The sequence below is a fragment of the Myotis yumanensis genome, unplaced genomic scaffold (genome assembly GCF_028538775.1).
Source record: "Myotis yumanensis isolate MYYU_CA2020_CCGP unplaced genomic scaffold, mMyoYum1.0.hap1 SCAF_3, whole genome shotgun sequence".
Classification (NCBI taxonomy): Eukaryota; Metazoa; Chordata; class Mammalia; order Chiroptera; family Vespertilionidae; genus Myotis; species Myotis yumanensis.
The window spans coordinates 194,752,144-194,767,912 of NW_027223754.1; the positions used below are offsets into that span (position 1 = coordinate 194,752,144).

The 15,769-nt window shown below is 37.5% G+C and overlaps 1 protein-coding gene across 7 annotated transcripts in view; it reads right to left on the bottom strand.

The window, feature by feature from the left end:
- FGD6 (FYVE, RhoGEF and PH domain containing 6) overlaps nucleotides 1-15,769 on the bottom strand; it is a 125,206-nt gene that overhangs the window by 58,640 nt on the left and 50,797 nt on the right. For all 7 annotated transcript variants that reach the window (XR_011470852.1, XR_011470851.1, XM_070410839.1 and 4 more), the window contains exons 5-6: nucleotides 8,612-8,679; nucleotides 8,497-8,527 (exon numbers count right to left, since the gene is read on the bottom strand). Coding sequence is in view for 5 of the 7 variants with exons in the window: in XM_070410839.1 (XP_070266940.1) it covers nucleotides 8,497-8,527; nucleotides 8,612-8,679 (99 nt within the window). In the remaining 2 variants the exon portion in view is untranslated. The remainder of the gene's footprint in view (nucleotides 1-8,496; nucleotides 8,528-8,611; nucleotides 8,680-15,769) is intronic.

Below are 15,769 nucleotides of genomic sequence, written 5' to 3' on the forward strand. Positions count from 1 at the left end.
AATGTATTCAAAGCACAACAGGTAAACATCCTCTACAGTATTTTTTTTTTTTTACTAGTTTAACGATTAATATAATTTAGACATGAGTTCCTTGTTCAACAAAACAGTAAGCACTGGCCTTTTCTCTGGTAGACTAAATGATGAATATGTTTGTCCCTTGGAAGCAGGGTGACCTTTGTTTTCTAGTTGGAAGGTATTTCCTCAGTCATGACAGTGACAGCAGACATTAGCTGCTAACTAGCTTAAGGACCCTGTTTGACACAGCTTTTGCCAGACTCTGCATTCCACACATCTGCCACCATTGCCAAAAAGGAAACTTGTTTATTTAAGACACATTCAACAGAGACACAGTCAAATAAATCCACACTAGGCTGACCAGTGAGATGGCTGCCTCTACTTGGAGGCCCCAGTCGCATTACCAGGCAAAACTTTCCTTTTCCCGGTACTACTAGTATAGTGGATGGCATAGGCCGCTCTGGATGAACTAATGGCCCATAATATCTTTTCTCAAAATTAGCCTGTAAGAATAAAACAGAAATTTAATAATTAAAAGAGCAAATGAAGGACACTGAATAGAAACTATAGGGATTTAGAGAATTAATATCCAGCTATCTATTAGAAATTATCCCTAAGCCTCAGAAAGTGACATATTCTAAGCAAGCACTACCAGAACAATCACTGGTCTTTGTGGTTCCTTTTTGAAAATGGAAAAGGGCACAGCATCCCTCACGCCAGGTCAATCCAACTTACACCAAAGGCCCTACTCACAACTCATGGCTTTCGTAACTATGCATGGTAGCCCTGGCCTCAATCTCATTCCCTCACCTCTTGAGCCATCATCCCCTGAAAATAATGTATTATGGTCCCAGTGCGAGATGTTCACACAGGAATGACACACAGAATGTTTAACTTCTCAGCTCTTCATGAACCTCAACCATTTCTAGGATTGGTGTCACTGAAAGGAGGAAATATCTTTTTTAAAAAAAAAAAAAGAAAGAAAGGATGATCACAACATGTGTCTAGTTATTTTTCTAAATGCTAACTCCAGGATAATTTAGGAAAGTGTGATGACACAAAAGCCAGAAGTAAAGTTATTTTGGGGCAGAAGAATCTAAATTGACTAAATCAGTGAGGATGCAAGACCACAGGTCTGGCACTTCAAAAATTAGATCCAGATATACTTTTTCACACTGAAAAGGCTGGGTAATTATAATAAAAGGGGTGATAAGGTGACAGAGTTTACTGATATCAACTACATAATGTCAGTCTAATCTTCTAACATAAAACCCACCGAACCACTTGCCCTCTAGCTTCTGGGCACAATAACCACATGCTTGTTCAATTTGGAATTTTTAGAAATAGAAATGGGTTTCTGAATTATAAAACATACCATACAATTTTTCTTCATAATTCCCAGAAAACCTAAAATAAGGACCAGATCAACTTTAAAAAACTCAGCTCCTTTGAGGTATGAACACACTAGCTTTAGTTCAACTCTGATCACTTTGGTAAGAACTCAGCAAAAATCAATGCAAATAAAATCAAGTATGAACATCTAAGGCAATAACGCACCAAACAGATGGCCTTGTTCCTCGAGTCAGGCTTTATAACTCCAGTGGCAAAGAGAAGTAGTGACTTAATTACCAGCTGTCCTGCCTGGGCTCCTGACCTCAGGGCATTACTTAACCACTGCTAGGATACAATGAATTACAAAGACCAGATGGACATATGGGCAGACAGGGAGCTCTGCGGGGCTCCCTGCCTTCATGAAGGGCATTAAAAATCACTTCATATTAAGCAAAAGCAAAGCAGCTGCTAAGGTCAAAGAGCTTTGATAAATATGCAGAAATGAGTGTGAAACTATGAAGTAAAAGTAGAGGGGGAAAGTCCCCATATTAATAAGTTGACTTTGTTTTTAAATAAAAATATTTCCCCAGTGAAAGTATTTCTACTTCTCTTTATGCTCAGGTCTATTATTGTGCATAATCGTTGATGCAAAACTGTGTAAAATATGACTGACATCAATCCTTTATCTCAAGTCTCCAAACCCCTTAATAACATTAACAAGTAATCATCATAATATATCCTAAATGATCAATATCTACCTTCATTCTCATCTTTAAAAGATAAAATACTATGATTTCCTGGGCCAACGAAAAGAATTCTGAAAACAAGCTTCTACACTAAAAAACAACTATACCCTCTCCAGTATGGTAGAGATTTCAGGAAACAATTTTTAATCAAATTCTGAACAATTCACTAAGTACAAGGGCTGAGAGAGACCTGAGTTAGAGTCTGGCTTTGCCATTTAGTAGTGGGTTACTTTTGGCAGTTAGCTTACTTTCTTCATTTAAAAAATAAAAATAACATCTATTTGCTAGGGCTGTTATGAAAATTAAAATAAATAATTTATATAACATAGTTAGCATGGTAAAAGGCACATAGAGAGTACTCACTAGAAGGCCATTAATTTAATGAAAGGAGAGATTTGGTTAATTTAAATGAACACATGAACGTCATTTAAGATCCACAAGTTCCTGGAAGCTCTGAGACAGTGGCCTATAAAGTGAAGGAAATACCAAACCAAGGTGGGGAAACCCACATCTCAGCAGCGAGACAAAGGTGCCCTTAACAAAGAACTTCATTCAGTGAAGGATGGTCCTCACATAAAGGAAGCTGCTCAAAAGTGAAGGTTTGGAAACCATGTCAGTAGACACTTAAGGAGGATTCTTTACAACTAAAACTAAATGATAATTAAATGGTTCACAAGATTCAAAAAAATAGGGTGTAGTCAGAACATGGGAAAAACTAGAGGCTTCTATGAGAAAGCCTTCTATTATTCTTTTATAATGCATTAAAAAAGATATATTTTATTTACTAATAATACACATCTAGATATCTAAGAAGCTTTGCCAACTCTATGGACTTACTGAGAGCCTCTCAAATTTTCAAAGTAATGTATCCCCCAACCTAAAGAAATTAGTGTAACAAATGCTTCATTACTAGTACCTTTTAACTATTACTTAACCAATCCATCTTTGTCCAAAAGACCTCCAAGCTCTGATCATTTCCTTTAAAAATGTATTTTTAATCATGCTGCCTGGACATTTACGAAATAAATGTACAGAGTTGTTTATTAAATCAGTTTCCCACCAGAGAGCAAATAATATAACAAAGCCAAAAAACACACTCTATCATTTGTACTTAATTATGTTAGATATCTAAGGTGTTTTATCTTTAAAATGTGCATTTATATATAATATAATAGCATTTTAGTAGAGAAAACACTAAATAGGTAAACAAGTATACAAATTATATATTTACAGCCAAAAAGAAAACAAACAAGGGGAGTTAAAGAGAAAAGATGGTCAAAAAAGAGCTTTCTAAGGAGGTCACGTTAAACCCAGATTGGAAGGATAAAGAAAAAACTAGCTATGATCAAAATGAAGGAAGAACAAACATTGTAGGAAACAGCATTAGCAAAAGCTCTGAGCAGGAATAACCTTAAGTGCTAAACAAAAACTGAAAGGAGCCCCTTATGACCAGAATATGGTCAATGTGAGAGAATGCCACCCTTCCACAGTATCTCATCTCACTACCAGAGGCCACAGAACCTTATAGGCTGGGCCATAATTTACTGTCCAAACCAGATCATTTTTTTTTTTTTAAATATATTTTATTGATTTTTTACAGAGAGGAAGGGAGAGAGATAGAGAGTTAGAAACATCGATGAGAGAGAAACATCGACCAGCCGCCTCCTGCACATCTCCCACTGGGGATGTGCCCGCAACCCAGGCACATGCCCTTGACCGGAATCGAACCTGGGACCCTCCAGTCCGCAGGCCAACGCTCTATCCACTGAGCCAAACCGGTTTTGGCAAACCAGATCATTTTTGACAGTGAAAAGGAGTTCTATTAATATTATGCCACGACAATAACCAGGGCTGTGAAAAGCAGACAAGGACATATGGTTGTCCTACTTACAGGTCGTGGTAAATAGCTTGGACTTTATTTTTAATGGATTTGGAATCACTTAAAGGATTTTAAGCAGAGGAGTGGCATGCTCTAATATATACAGGGTGTCCCTCCAAAAATGTATACACACTTCAACAGCTGACAGCTCAATTTTGAAAATGAAATGTATTTTAATAAACCCTGCCTTTATAATTATTCAAAAGTGCATGTATACATTGGGGGGGGGGGGGGGACACTCTGTATTTTAAGAAAATCACTTAAAATTTTATAAGGAAAAAAAATCGTATAAGGAACATATTGGAAGGGAGGCAAGAATGGAAATAGGAAGCCCAATTAGGAGGCTGTTGATTAAGAGATTTGATAAGTTGGCCAAAGGAAAAAGGAAGTCGAATCAGTGGATTTGCTATGGGTTGGCTGGAGAAGTAAGTGAGACGGAGAAATGAAGACCAAGTTCTAGTTTTCTGGCTTTTGCAGCTGTATGGATAGCACTACCATTTTGAAATGGGAAAGACTGACTTTTAGGAATCGCCTTTCTCTTTAGACTCATCAGAGTATTGACTTAGAGACAATATGCACATTTGACCTTTTTTTTTTCTTTTTAAATCCAGTTCAAAGTTCAGGAGCTCATGGTATATACTTAAGAGTATGTACCACATAATACAGTAATTATAAAGTCTTGCCATTGCCTCTGCAGGTGCAATTTTTTTCCCCCCCCACAAACATCAGGTAGATGAATCAAAGCCCTCAACTGAGTATACTGGCTCTTAAAATTTTAAGTATATTTTAAATCGTTTGCCTTTCACCCAAGTCTATTCCTCTCAGTGTAATAACTAAAATGATGAGATTAATTTGTTTAGATTAAAAATTTTTTTCCTCTGATCTATTTCACCTAGTTATTTACAAAATTCCGAACAAAGAAGTGTTAGTAAGCTACAGGGACATATTAACATTTTTTTTAGATATGGCTGCCATAGTGACAACACCAATATTGAACATTTCTGTCATCACAGAAAGATCTATTAACCTATTCCAGACTCTAATATGGAAAACTATTCATGGGAAATTATGTATAACTGAAACAATAGCTTCTTCCAAGCCACTTGGATAGCTGGCTGATTTCCAAAAAAACACCCACTGGATTATCTAAAGCATGTTATTTACATATTTTAAATCAGTCATATTCTATCATATAACAGAAGTTAACTCATTTAGATGAAATCAGATAGCAGGTACTTTTGGTAGAGGAGTAAATATGAGCTTTAATGGCATGGTGGGAATATTGGAAGGAAGAAAGATGCCCTTGGCTTCACCCACATTATCCGTCACAAGCCCTTCCTAGTAAGGCTCACACCTGGCTAATGCTCTGTTGTTATGACACCCATTAGAATTGGGTTCTGCTGAGTTAACACTTGCACACACCAGACAGAATGTTAACATGAGGTCAGCAGATGATCTATTCTCACCCTGACATTAAAGGCTTAGGAGATTTTGAAAATATACAAGTTAATGTGGATTATGAATGACTCACTCTGTTCAACATCAGCTGGGAAGAGCCCAAGACCATCTAAGGAAATCGGTCTGATTATCCATTTTTATGATTTGTTTCAAAAATATATAGGTAAAAACAGAACATATTTTTTTAATTAACCAAATAAATAAACTGGTAAAGCTTTTAACTGCCTCCCTGCCTACTAGAATCAGAACTTCCTTCATTAAAATGAAATTTTAGTACAGGGGGGAAAAGGCACTAAAAAAATGAAAAGTTAACTGTGTGGAAATAGAATGAATGCTTCTCATTCACTGATGCTCTTAAAATGGAAGATGGAAAAGAAGAGGGTAATGGAAAGGTAAGTTGGGAATCTACCGTACACCATGTGCAATGCTAGACTCTTTCACATCATCTTACTTGACTGAGTCCTCACAACCTGAAAGATGGGTACTTTTATCCTCATCCTATATAATAAAAGGCTAATGTGCAAATTGTCCCCTCAACTGGGAGTTCAACCAGGGGGCGAGGCCAGTCGGCCAACCAACCACCCGTGTCCCCTCCCTGTGGCTGGCCTGGCCCAATCAGCCCGATCTGGGCGGGCCGGCTGGACCCCACCCATGCACAAATCTGTGCATCGTGCCTCTAGTTTTATAAATGAGAAAAGCTAGATCCAAAAGGTTAAACTACTTTCTAAAATTCACATAGCTGGTAAGAAACAGAATCTACCAAGTCAATGCTTCTCAAAGTATGGTCCACGAATTGTTATTGGTCAGCAAAGATATTAGTCAGAAAGTAAGAATCTATACTAATAATAGAGGAATATGCAAATTTTCCGGGATGCCGTCACAGTAACAACCAAACAGCAGGCTGCGTGGGGCGACCAGGCCGGCAGGGGGGTTAGTGACGGATGACCAAACGAATGAACAGCAGGCTGCGCAGGCAACCAGGCCGGCAGGGGGGGCAGTAAGGGGTGACCAGGCCAGCAGAGGGGGGCAGCTGGGGGTGACCAGGCTGGCAGGGGGGGAAGTTAGGGGCTATCAGGCCAGAAGGCAGAGGTGGTTAGGGGCAATCAGGCTGGCAGGAGGGGGCAGTTAGGGGTGATCAGGCAGGCAGGCAGGCAGGTGAGCAGTTAGGAGCCAGTGGTCCCAGATTGAGAGAGGGATGTCTGACTGCTGGTTTAGGCCCGATCCCTGGAATCAGGCCTAAACCGGCAGTCGGACATCCTCTGAGGAGTTCTGGATTGGAGAGGGTGCAGGCTGGGCTGAGGGGACATCCCCCCACACACACGAGTTTTGTGCACCAGGTCTCTAGTAAGGATTATAAAACTTTTATATCAATTTGATATGGCCATGACATTTTTATTGTATTTTACAAAAGTTTTGGTCCACCATGGATGGGAAATTTTTAAATCCTGTCCCTCACAATAGTGTGAGAAGCAGTACACTAGACTCTTAGCCCTATGAGGACAAGGACTCTGTGTTGTTCACAGAGAAATCTTCAACACCCATTCCGTGCAAGATTAGCTGAAATAGTGCACTGAAGTTCAAACTCGAGTTTTTTGGACTCTATAACATTTTTTGCCTCTATTAACAATACAGCTTATCAACTGACTTGTAGATACTTAAAATTTCCTTGGAGAGATCCTATTTAAACATGTCTATCAGATGTCTGGGTGATCAAATCTATAATAATCTATAATAATAAAAGCGTAATATGCTTATTAGAATGGATGTCCTTCCGGATGACCTTCCAGATGTAGCCAGGGCTGCAAGGGAAACCTAGGTCCCAGGTGCCTGCCAGTGGTCAGAGGGAAGCCTGGGTCTTGGAGGGAAGTCCGGTCTTGGGTGCCAGAGGGAAGCCGGTGCCGGCAGCCGGGGGAAGGAAGGCCTATTCTTGCACGAATTTTGTGCATCAGGCCTGTAGTATTGTTATAATTCTTTAATGAATTACAAAAGAAAACTTACCAATATAGTCAAGAGTTCTGTGAGAAACTATTCACAGGGAAATATCTCACAAAAAAATTAGTATTGTTAAGAATTATTTTAGAAAATGTTTCTAAAGCTAGATATTTTTCACACAGGAATTAGCCTTCCATGTTTCTGTTGTACCAAATATAGAACACAAGGGAATCATTTGGTGAATGTGAATCACCAAGTAAAACCCACTTTTCATGTGTGCCTAATAAAAGGAGGACATTTTTGCAGAGACATAAATGTGTGTATAGTTTGTGAGCCTACCACTTCTCAGCAATTAAGTTTACAATGATGTTAATAATTACACCATCTAAGCAAAGTTTCACTTCAATTTCTTTTTTTCATTGTTTCCTCTACCTTATCCCTTTCTTCTGTTAAGTTTTAATATTTTAAGTTTAAAGAAACAAGCTCTGTGGGACTGCTGTGTGTAGACCTTTATTCCAATTATTCAAATACAATTGGAATAAAGTAATACTAAAAGCACTTTAGCTGCCAATGAGTAATGAAACTTGTAAAAACCTGCAGATACAAAGGAGTGCATGAGAAAAATGAACATGTAGCCAGACACATATCCTAATTGTTTCCCAACAGGTCTGTTCAAGTCGACAATTATAAAAACTGAAACTAGAACGTAAAAAGTAAGTTGTAAAAATGTCTATTTTAAGTCTCTTTTTATGAGCTTATTCAGAGAGAAGAACAGAACTGAACACTGATCATGACATTCTGTATACACTGCTAATACAAAATTCTACTAATGGCAGACTTCTGCAAGTGTCCAAGAAGAAATATTATCACTTTGAAAACTATTATGAAGATAGAAAGTATAAAGACTTTGGAGACAAAGTTATAAAGGCTCTCTATTTTTCAGAAATCATTTGGGTATATCACACATTTTAGAAAACTTCTGTATTTAAAAATAAAACCATATATTAGAAAGTACATACATGTATATACATATTAGTTTAAGTATATTTAAGTTATGTTGAAAATTTTGGTGGCTAGGAAAAGATGTAAAAGACGATAGTCTTAGACTTTAAGAAAATATTAGCAGATACTTACGATATGCAAAAGTTTTAACACATCCACAAACCTGTAAAAAACAGCAACGAAAGAAATGTTTTAAATGAGTCAATGGGGAAAACAGAGTCTTCTGAATCATAAACTAGATACTTACACTTTCTCTGAGCTCATGATCTCCTTGGCAATATAATGGACTTTACTTTTTATTCCAGTATCTTCATCCTGTGGATAAGAGTGCATTAGGAAAACATGAATTAACAAAAGGATAATGAAGATCAGTTTTGAACTAATCAGATATAAATTCAGTTCCATTACTTACAAGTTTCTGAATAGAACACATTTCATGCTATATAACATCTCAAATGACAAATGCAGAGAATTAGGTACAGTTATTAAACTTAATACAGGAGAAGCTGAGAGAATCGGTAACCCTCTACCATCACCAGCCCTAGATTGATGGGCTTCCCCAAGACACCCCAGAGCCTTGGTGCAGCACAGCCATCGGTGATTCAAAACAGAAATGACCCCAACAGATACCACATGCACATTCTTCTTGGGGTGCACACAAGTAATGCGAGATTAGTGAGTATCCGACAGGAATGTATAAGAGCACTTTACTCGAAGAAAAGTCACGAAGTCAAACACCTTAAGTGCAGTCTGAAAAGGGCTCTTTTTCACAGTCTACACCAAACACTGGCCAACATTTCAGCCTCAGCTCTCATCAATTTACTTAAAAATCCCTTTAAGAAATACACTTTTTTATATCTGTTTTATTCTAAAGAGCTGAAATGATGCACCTGAAACCTGTGTAATTTTGTTAGCCAGTGTCACCCCAATAAATTCAATAAAAAGGAAACAAAAGAGCAGAAATGAAATTCTTGAAATATGTACTGCTTTGTGTGTAAATTAAATACTCTAGCAGGAAGAAAAAAATGTTCACTCTGAGCAGGGAGAGGTGATTATGATTAGGAAGGAGGTCTAAATAGGTAGGAATTTAGAGACATGTTTTTATGTAAAAATGAAGAAAGCCGGTTTTGACTCTTAGTCATTAGAGCAAAGGAGGAATTTCTCCATTTCTATTCTGGTGAAAGGTCTACACACAGCAGTCCCACAGTGAAGGGCCAACGAGAGTAAATAAGGAACAAGCAATTGTAACATTTTTTATATTACACCTAAGGTGAAAAGTGTGACTATGGTTATTAAAAGGAAAACATACTGATGCTTCTGTTGAAGAAACATCAGACCTGGTTTTATTAGGAGAGACCTCCTGAATACATGCCGACCTTGGCAATATCAGAACCCAGTTATTTTGTGCTGTCCAAAGTGACGGTGAGCAAGGCACTGTCGCAATAAGGATAGAAAGTGACCATGACAATCCTGTAGTCAGTCACTAACAAGATGATACAGAAAAAAATTAGTGATCTCTCATTATTAAAAATTAATAATAACGGTAGCGAAGTGGTCTCCTCTTTTTTAAATTGAAATTATGGACCATCCTGGCACATCTGTTTACCTGAGCATCACTGTGATGGGTCAAAGGACTATCTTAGTTCCTTATTTGGAAAAAAAAAAGTTGTTTTTATCTGCTTCTAGAATTTCAGTGTCAGAACCAATATATAAAAATAGATTCAGTTTAACAATGAATGAAGCTCTTCAGAAAATTACATTTTAGTGATTTTTTAAAGTGTGTCTGCTGATGTTCTGTACATACATTAAAACCCTTTTATTAACTTCCTCAAAGCACTGGTGACATTTAAATGAATAAACACGAAGAGGATCCTTCAAGATTTTATAGCATGCTTAAATTTAGGTTCTTTTGTTACAATAATTTATATTACCATAAGTCAGTATTTTTATTTATTTTTATCCTCATCTGAGGATATGTTTATTGATTTTTTAATAGAGAAAGAGAGACAGAGAGAGACAGAGAGAGACAGAGAGAGAAACAGTGACTGGTTGCCTCCCATACACACCCCGACCGGGGATTGAACCCTCAACTTTTGGTGCATGCAATGACACTCCAACACTGAACTGAGTCACCGGGCCAGGGCAAACCTTCATTTTTAGATTCAGTTTTTACTACACTGAAAATCAATGGATCATAAATGGTAAGTGAAGTCATAGAAGTGAATGAGATCAAACATAAAGGAATATGTAAAGTGAGAACTGGACCATGATCAGAATACCAAAGAAGACCCACTTAAAATAGGGGTTTGCCAAGATTCAAAGTTGATTATTAGCAGAGTTGGGAAGAGAACCCATATTTTTCAATATGCAATCTAGAAATTGTTCTATTACTCCCTGAATTTCTCTTCAGTATCTTCTGGTAATCATGTCCTTAAAAATGAAAATGCATTAAAAATGAAAAAGAGAAACCTAAACCACTGAAAGAACTGAATTCTTGACTGTATTCTCCATTCTGAAAGGCTATAAGCCCTTACAGGTCAAGAGGTGGTTTTAGCAGTATCTATGCAGAAACTAGGTATACTATAGATGCTGGAGCATACCTAAAATGAATACCAGTTTCATACAAAAATTTCAAGTAGGTATCCTTTATTTTTGGCATCTACCTTATATTTCCTTTCCTTTTTTATTACCCTCCTTTTGGTACATCTGTAACTCTAAACTTTTTTTTTTTCCTCTTCAAAACCCTGCTCTGCCAGGGCCTGGGTTAGAGAAAATTGTGAAGAGTGACTCCATAGTAATAAATATGTTATCCCCAGACAGATATCATGCTTCTGTTATAGCAGGGGATGCAATACTTCAACTTAGAAAAACAACTATGGGAAGCCTGACATTCCTTATCAGCAAAATGAGTGTTAAATTTTCAACTTTAAAATCCTAAGATTTAATCATTAAGTATCTCAGATCTTCAGGTGTGGTATGGCAAGTCCGTGAGACAGGGGTTGGCAGCGATCCAGAAGCATCACTGGGGTTGTTGGCTATAGAGTATGTTTTTCTTTTCTAGAAACGAGACTGTAAACATCGGGGGTGGGGGGCTTGGTGGGTATTGGCATGAAGACAGATATGTATATCAATGGGAAGAAACTGAGATAAGAATACTGTTACATTTATGGTCAATGAATTTTTGACAAAGTTGTCAAGGCAAATCAATGGAAGAAAGGATAGTTTTTCAAGAAATGGTTGAGAATTACTGGAACAAGGGGATTTCGACAAGCAAAAAGATGAATTAGTCCTCTACTAGGCACCATTTATAAAACTTAACTAAAATCTATGATGGACTTAAACGTTAAGAACTAAAACAATAACTCTTCTAGAAGTAAATACTGAAAAAAATCTTTGTGACTTTGGTTTAGGCTAACAGCTCTTAGATATAATGGCAAAATCGTGATCCATTTTAAAATTGGTAAAATTAACTTTGTAAGTTTAAAACTGTTATGTTTCAAAAAATACCATCTGTAACAATAAAAGTGTAATATGCTAATTAGACTGGATGTCCTTCTGGACAACCTTCCAGATGAAGTCGGGCCAGAGGGAAGCCCAGGTCCCTGGTGCCAGAGGGAAGCTGGTGCCGGCAGCCGGTGGAAGGAAGGCCTACTCTTACATGAATTTCATGCATCGGGCCTCTAGTAAAGAAAATAAAAGATAAGCCACAGGTGAGGAGGAAATATTTGCAAATCATGATTCTGTATCCAGAAACATAAAAAGCTTATAATACAACTCAGTTAAAAATGAGTAAAATTGGAGATAAGAAACGCCCTAACCTTTGGAATAGAATGGATAGGATTAAGATCAAATAGTATAAATATAGATGTAAAAGGACAATAAAGATAGGAACCTGGCTATGATGATCACCTGAAAAAAAAAAAACGAGTAAAATAATGGGGGGATAAGGACACATTTGTAATTCCTTAACTAATAAAGAATTTAAAAAAATGAGTAAAATATGTGAATAGACATTTCACTAAAGAAGATGTAACAATAACCAATAAGTATATGAAAAGATGTTCAACATAATTAGTCATCAGGGAAATACAATTTAAGCCACAATCAAGACAGCACTCACCCACAGAATGGTGATAATAAAAAATCAGAAGTAAAGCCACTATTGGTGAAGATGTGGAGAAACTAGAACCTTTTATACATTGCTGGTGGTTATGGTAGCCCTTGGTCATATATTGTGGTTTGAGGTTCTAGCTGTCTCCTAATATCACTAAAGGCAGAACTTATATTTCTTGTCTTCCTTGTTATCCTGAGATAATTTCTAAGAGGCAGGAGTCAGGACCATCTTTTCTACATCATTTTAAAATGTAAACTTAGTAACTATTATTTGATAGCAAGGTTAGCAGGAGAAAACAGCTCCACTGTCAGCTGATTCATTGCTCTACAGCTAAGTCTGAAAACATGAGTGAGCATTAGAACCAGGCAGTGCTTAAATGTCAGCTTAACTGACATTTAAGTTACAGCCAGGTAACTTGCAAATTCTCATTCTGTAGGTCTGAGATGGGGCATGAAAGTGGGTGTTAGAAGAGGGAATGAAAGATAAGTAAGAAATAGCCCTAGCCTTCAAGTAGTGACTAATGGGAGCAAACCAAATATAAAAGTAACTATTATAAGGACAACACTGAAACATGCTGACATCTTTTGTTTTTGTTTTTTAAATATATTTTTATTGATTTCAGAGATGAAGGAAGAGAGAGAGAGAGAGAGAGAGAGAGAGATATTAATAATGAGAGAGAATTGCCGAAACCTGTTTGGCTCAGTGGATAGAGCATCGGCCTGCGGACAGAAAGGTCCCAGGTTCGATTCCGGTCAAGGGCATGTACCTTGGTTTCAGGCACATCCCCAGTAGGAGATGTGCAGGAGGCAGCTGATCGATGTTTCTCTCTCATCGATGTTTCTCTCTATCTCTCTTCCTTCCTCACTATAAAAAAATCAATAAAATATATTTTTTAAAAAATGAGAGAGAATCATTGACCGGCTGCCTCCTGCAGGCCCCACACTGGGGATTGAGCCCACAACTTGGGCATGTGCCCTTAACCAGAATCGAACCCGGGACCCTTCAGTCCACAAGCTGACCCTCTATCCACTGAGCCAAACCAGCTCTGGCCATGCTGACATCTTGAAGAAGAGAAAGAGCATAATCAGACAGCAGTGTGTAATTCAGGAAAAGATTCACAAAGAATGAAGTGTCTGATGACCTACAGTCACTTTTTAAATAAGCCATTAAGTACTTGCATGCTACATATTACAGACTCATCAAAGCCAGAAACCTGGACTCCTCACCTTCTATGACTACAACTGAGCTGTCAAGTTCTGTCAACCTGTCCTTCTGAATATATCTTTAAAACATAATTGGTCATTTCCTCTCCCACAATACTGCCTCCTTATTTATTGCCTACACAGTCACATAAGTGGTTTCCTTGGCTCTAGATTTACTCCACTGCAATCCATTCTCTACACTGCCACCAGAGCAATAGATCTAAAATGCAAATATAATCATATTAGTTCTCAGGTCAAACCATATCAACAGCTCCCTATCACCTATGGGCAACAAAGACCAACTTTTCTTTTGCCATGCACATAAGACACATCACAATGTGTCTAGTTATCTTCATTAGTCTCATTGCTACCCCTCCACACTATGTTCTCTAAACTCCAGCCAAATTGGAACCACCATGCAACTCCAAGTGTGCTCTGTCCCTACAAGTCCATCCCTTTATACCTTTCCTTCCCCTTTCCTCACCTCCCCCTCTCCACAAAGATTTCAGGCAGTCATATTCCAACTCATCCTTTACGATTGCACTCCAAAAATGTAAACTCAAGCATGTAAAAATATAGGGGATTGGATAAGATTTGTAATTCTAAAATTCTAGAAGTCTATGCATTCTATTGTCTATTTTACCTTTTGAAGTAGGAAAACTACAGAGCTAAAAAGATAGTAACTATTGGAAAATGATTCAATGGAAAATAATCCTTTTCAAAGAAGACAAAGACAGATAAAACAAACGAAAATAAAAAAGCTCTATACTATCTCCAACTTGTAAGAACAATGCTGATTCTGACCCAATTCAAACAATGATGGAGAAATACATCCCACTGAAAAAAAAAACACCTCAAGAGAAGCCATATTTGGCATCTCAACTTTTCAATGAAAGCCCTCACTCAAACTACATTGCATTTCAAAGCACATTGCCTATGCAATAACTCCATCTCCCAGAAGAAGTGCACTGCTGTGGAAGTTGAAACATTAGCCACAAATGAAATTATTTTGTCAAGGTCATAAAATAAGTCATACAAATTCCCAAACAGCCTTTGATCTGAAATCGAGTTTTTATGTTCCTATCTCTTGATAATAGCCCAGCTTTGCCCATCCTATTCCCTCCTCTCGTTACAGATAAGGAAAAAGAAGACACAAAAGTTAAGTAAATTGCTGAAGAACACAGAGCTAGTAAGTGGTAAAAACCCAGGCAATCTGGCTCCAAAGACTATGTTCTTCTAAACCACTGTGAAAGCAAATTTCTTAAAAGAAAACCATTCACCAGGCTATGGTTAGGTAGATCAATAACTGCCTAGAAAGGAAGAGTTAGTCTATTTTATTATGGCCACTGCTGTCTCAGATGAAGAGACAGACAGTAGGCTCATCAGAGTGGTTGACGATTCTACAGGAAGGAAATTATTAATACGCTAGCATCAGGTGAAAAAGAAATGTCCACGATTAACTGAAGAAATAATATCATGTTAAAAACAGAAAAAGATTTAACAGAAATAATGCATGTGGCACAACTAAAGACAAAAACAGTAGTATAAAGGAAGGGAAGGGATAGGTAGGCATGATTATAGAGTAAGGAACCCTGGAAATCTCCAATGACCACAAAACAAAAGTCATCCAGGCAATGTTATGACAGGATGCATTGGGAAGATGCATAACACAAAAAGGTCAGAGATTAATCCTTCCTTTTTACCAGGTATCGGTGAGATCCCTAGCAGAATGTGGAAACCAATTTTGGTCACTGTACTTTAAGTAGGAGGAGAAATTGGGAAGTGTTTGATTTGAGCAAGAAAAACAAATAAACAAAATGATAAAAATAAAAAAACAAAACAAAAACAGTATTTGTTAGGGAAAGAAAGAATTTGCAATGTATTTAAAAAGAGTAAAGGTTGATGTAATCACACTCCTTAGAGAGGAAGAATCTTTGAAAACTCTGCCGCAAACTCTGCAGGCTTTGACTCCTGCCATTTACATCTGTCAAATGTCACTTTATTAAAGGCTTTTACCCTAAGTAGCCTCCTCAGTTTCTAGCACATCACTCTCTTTATACCCTTTAGAGCATGAAATAGTCTGAAGTTC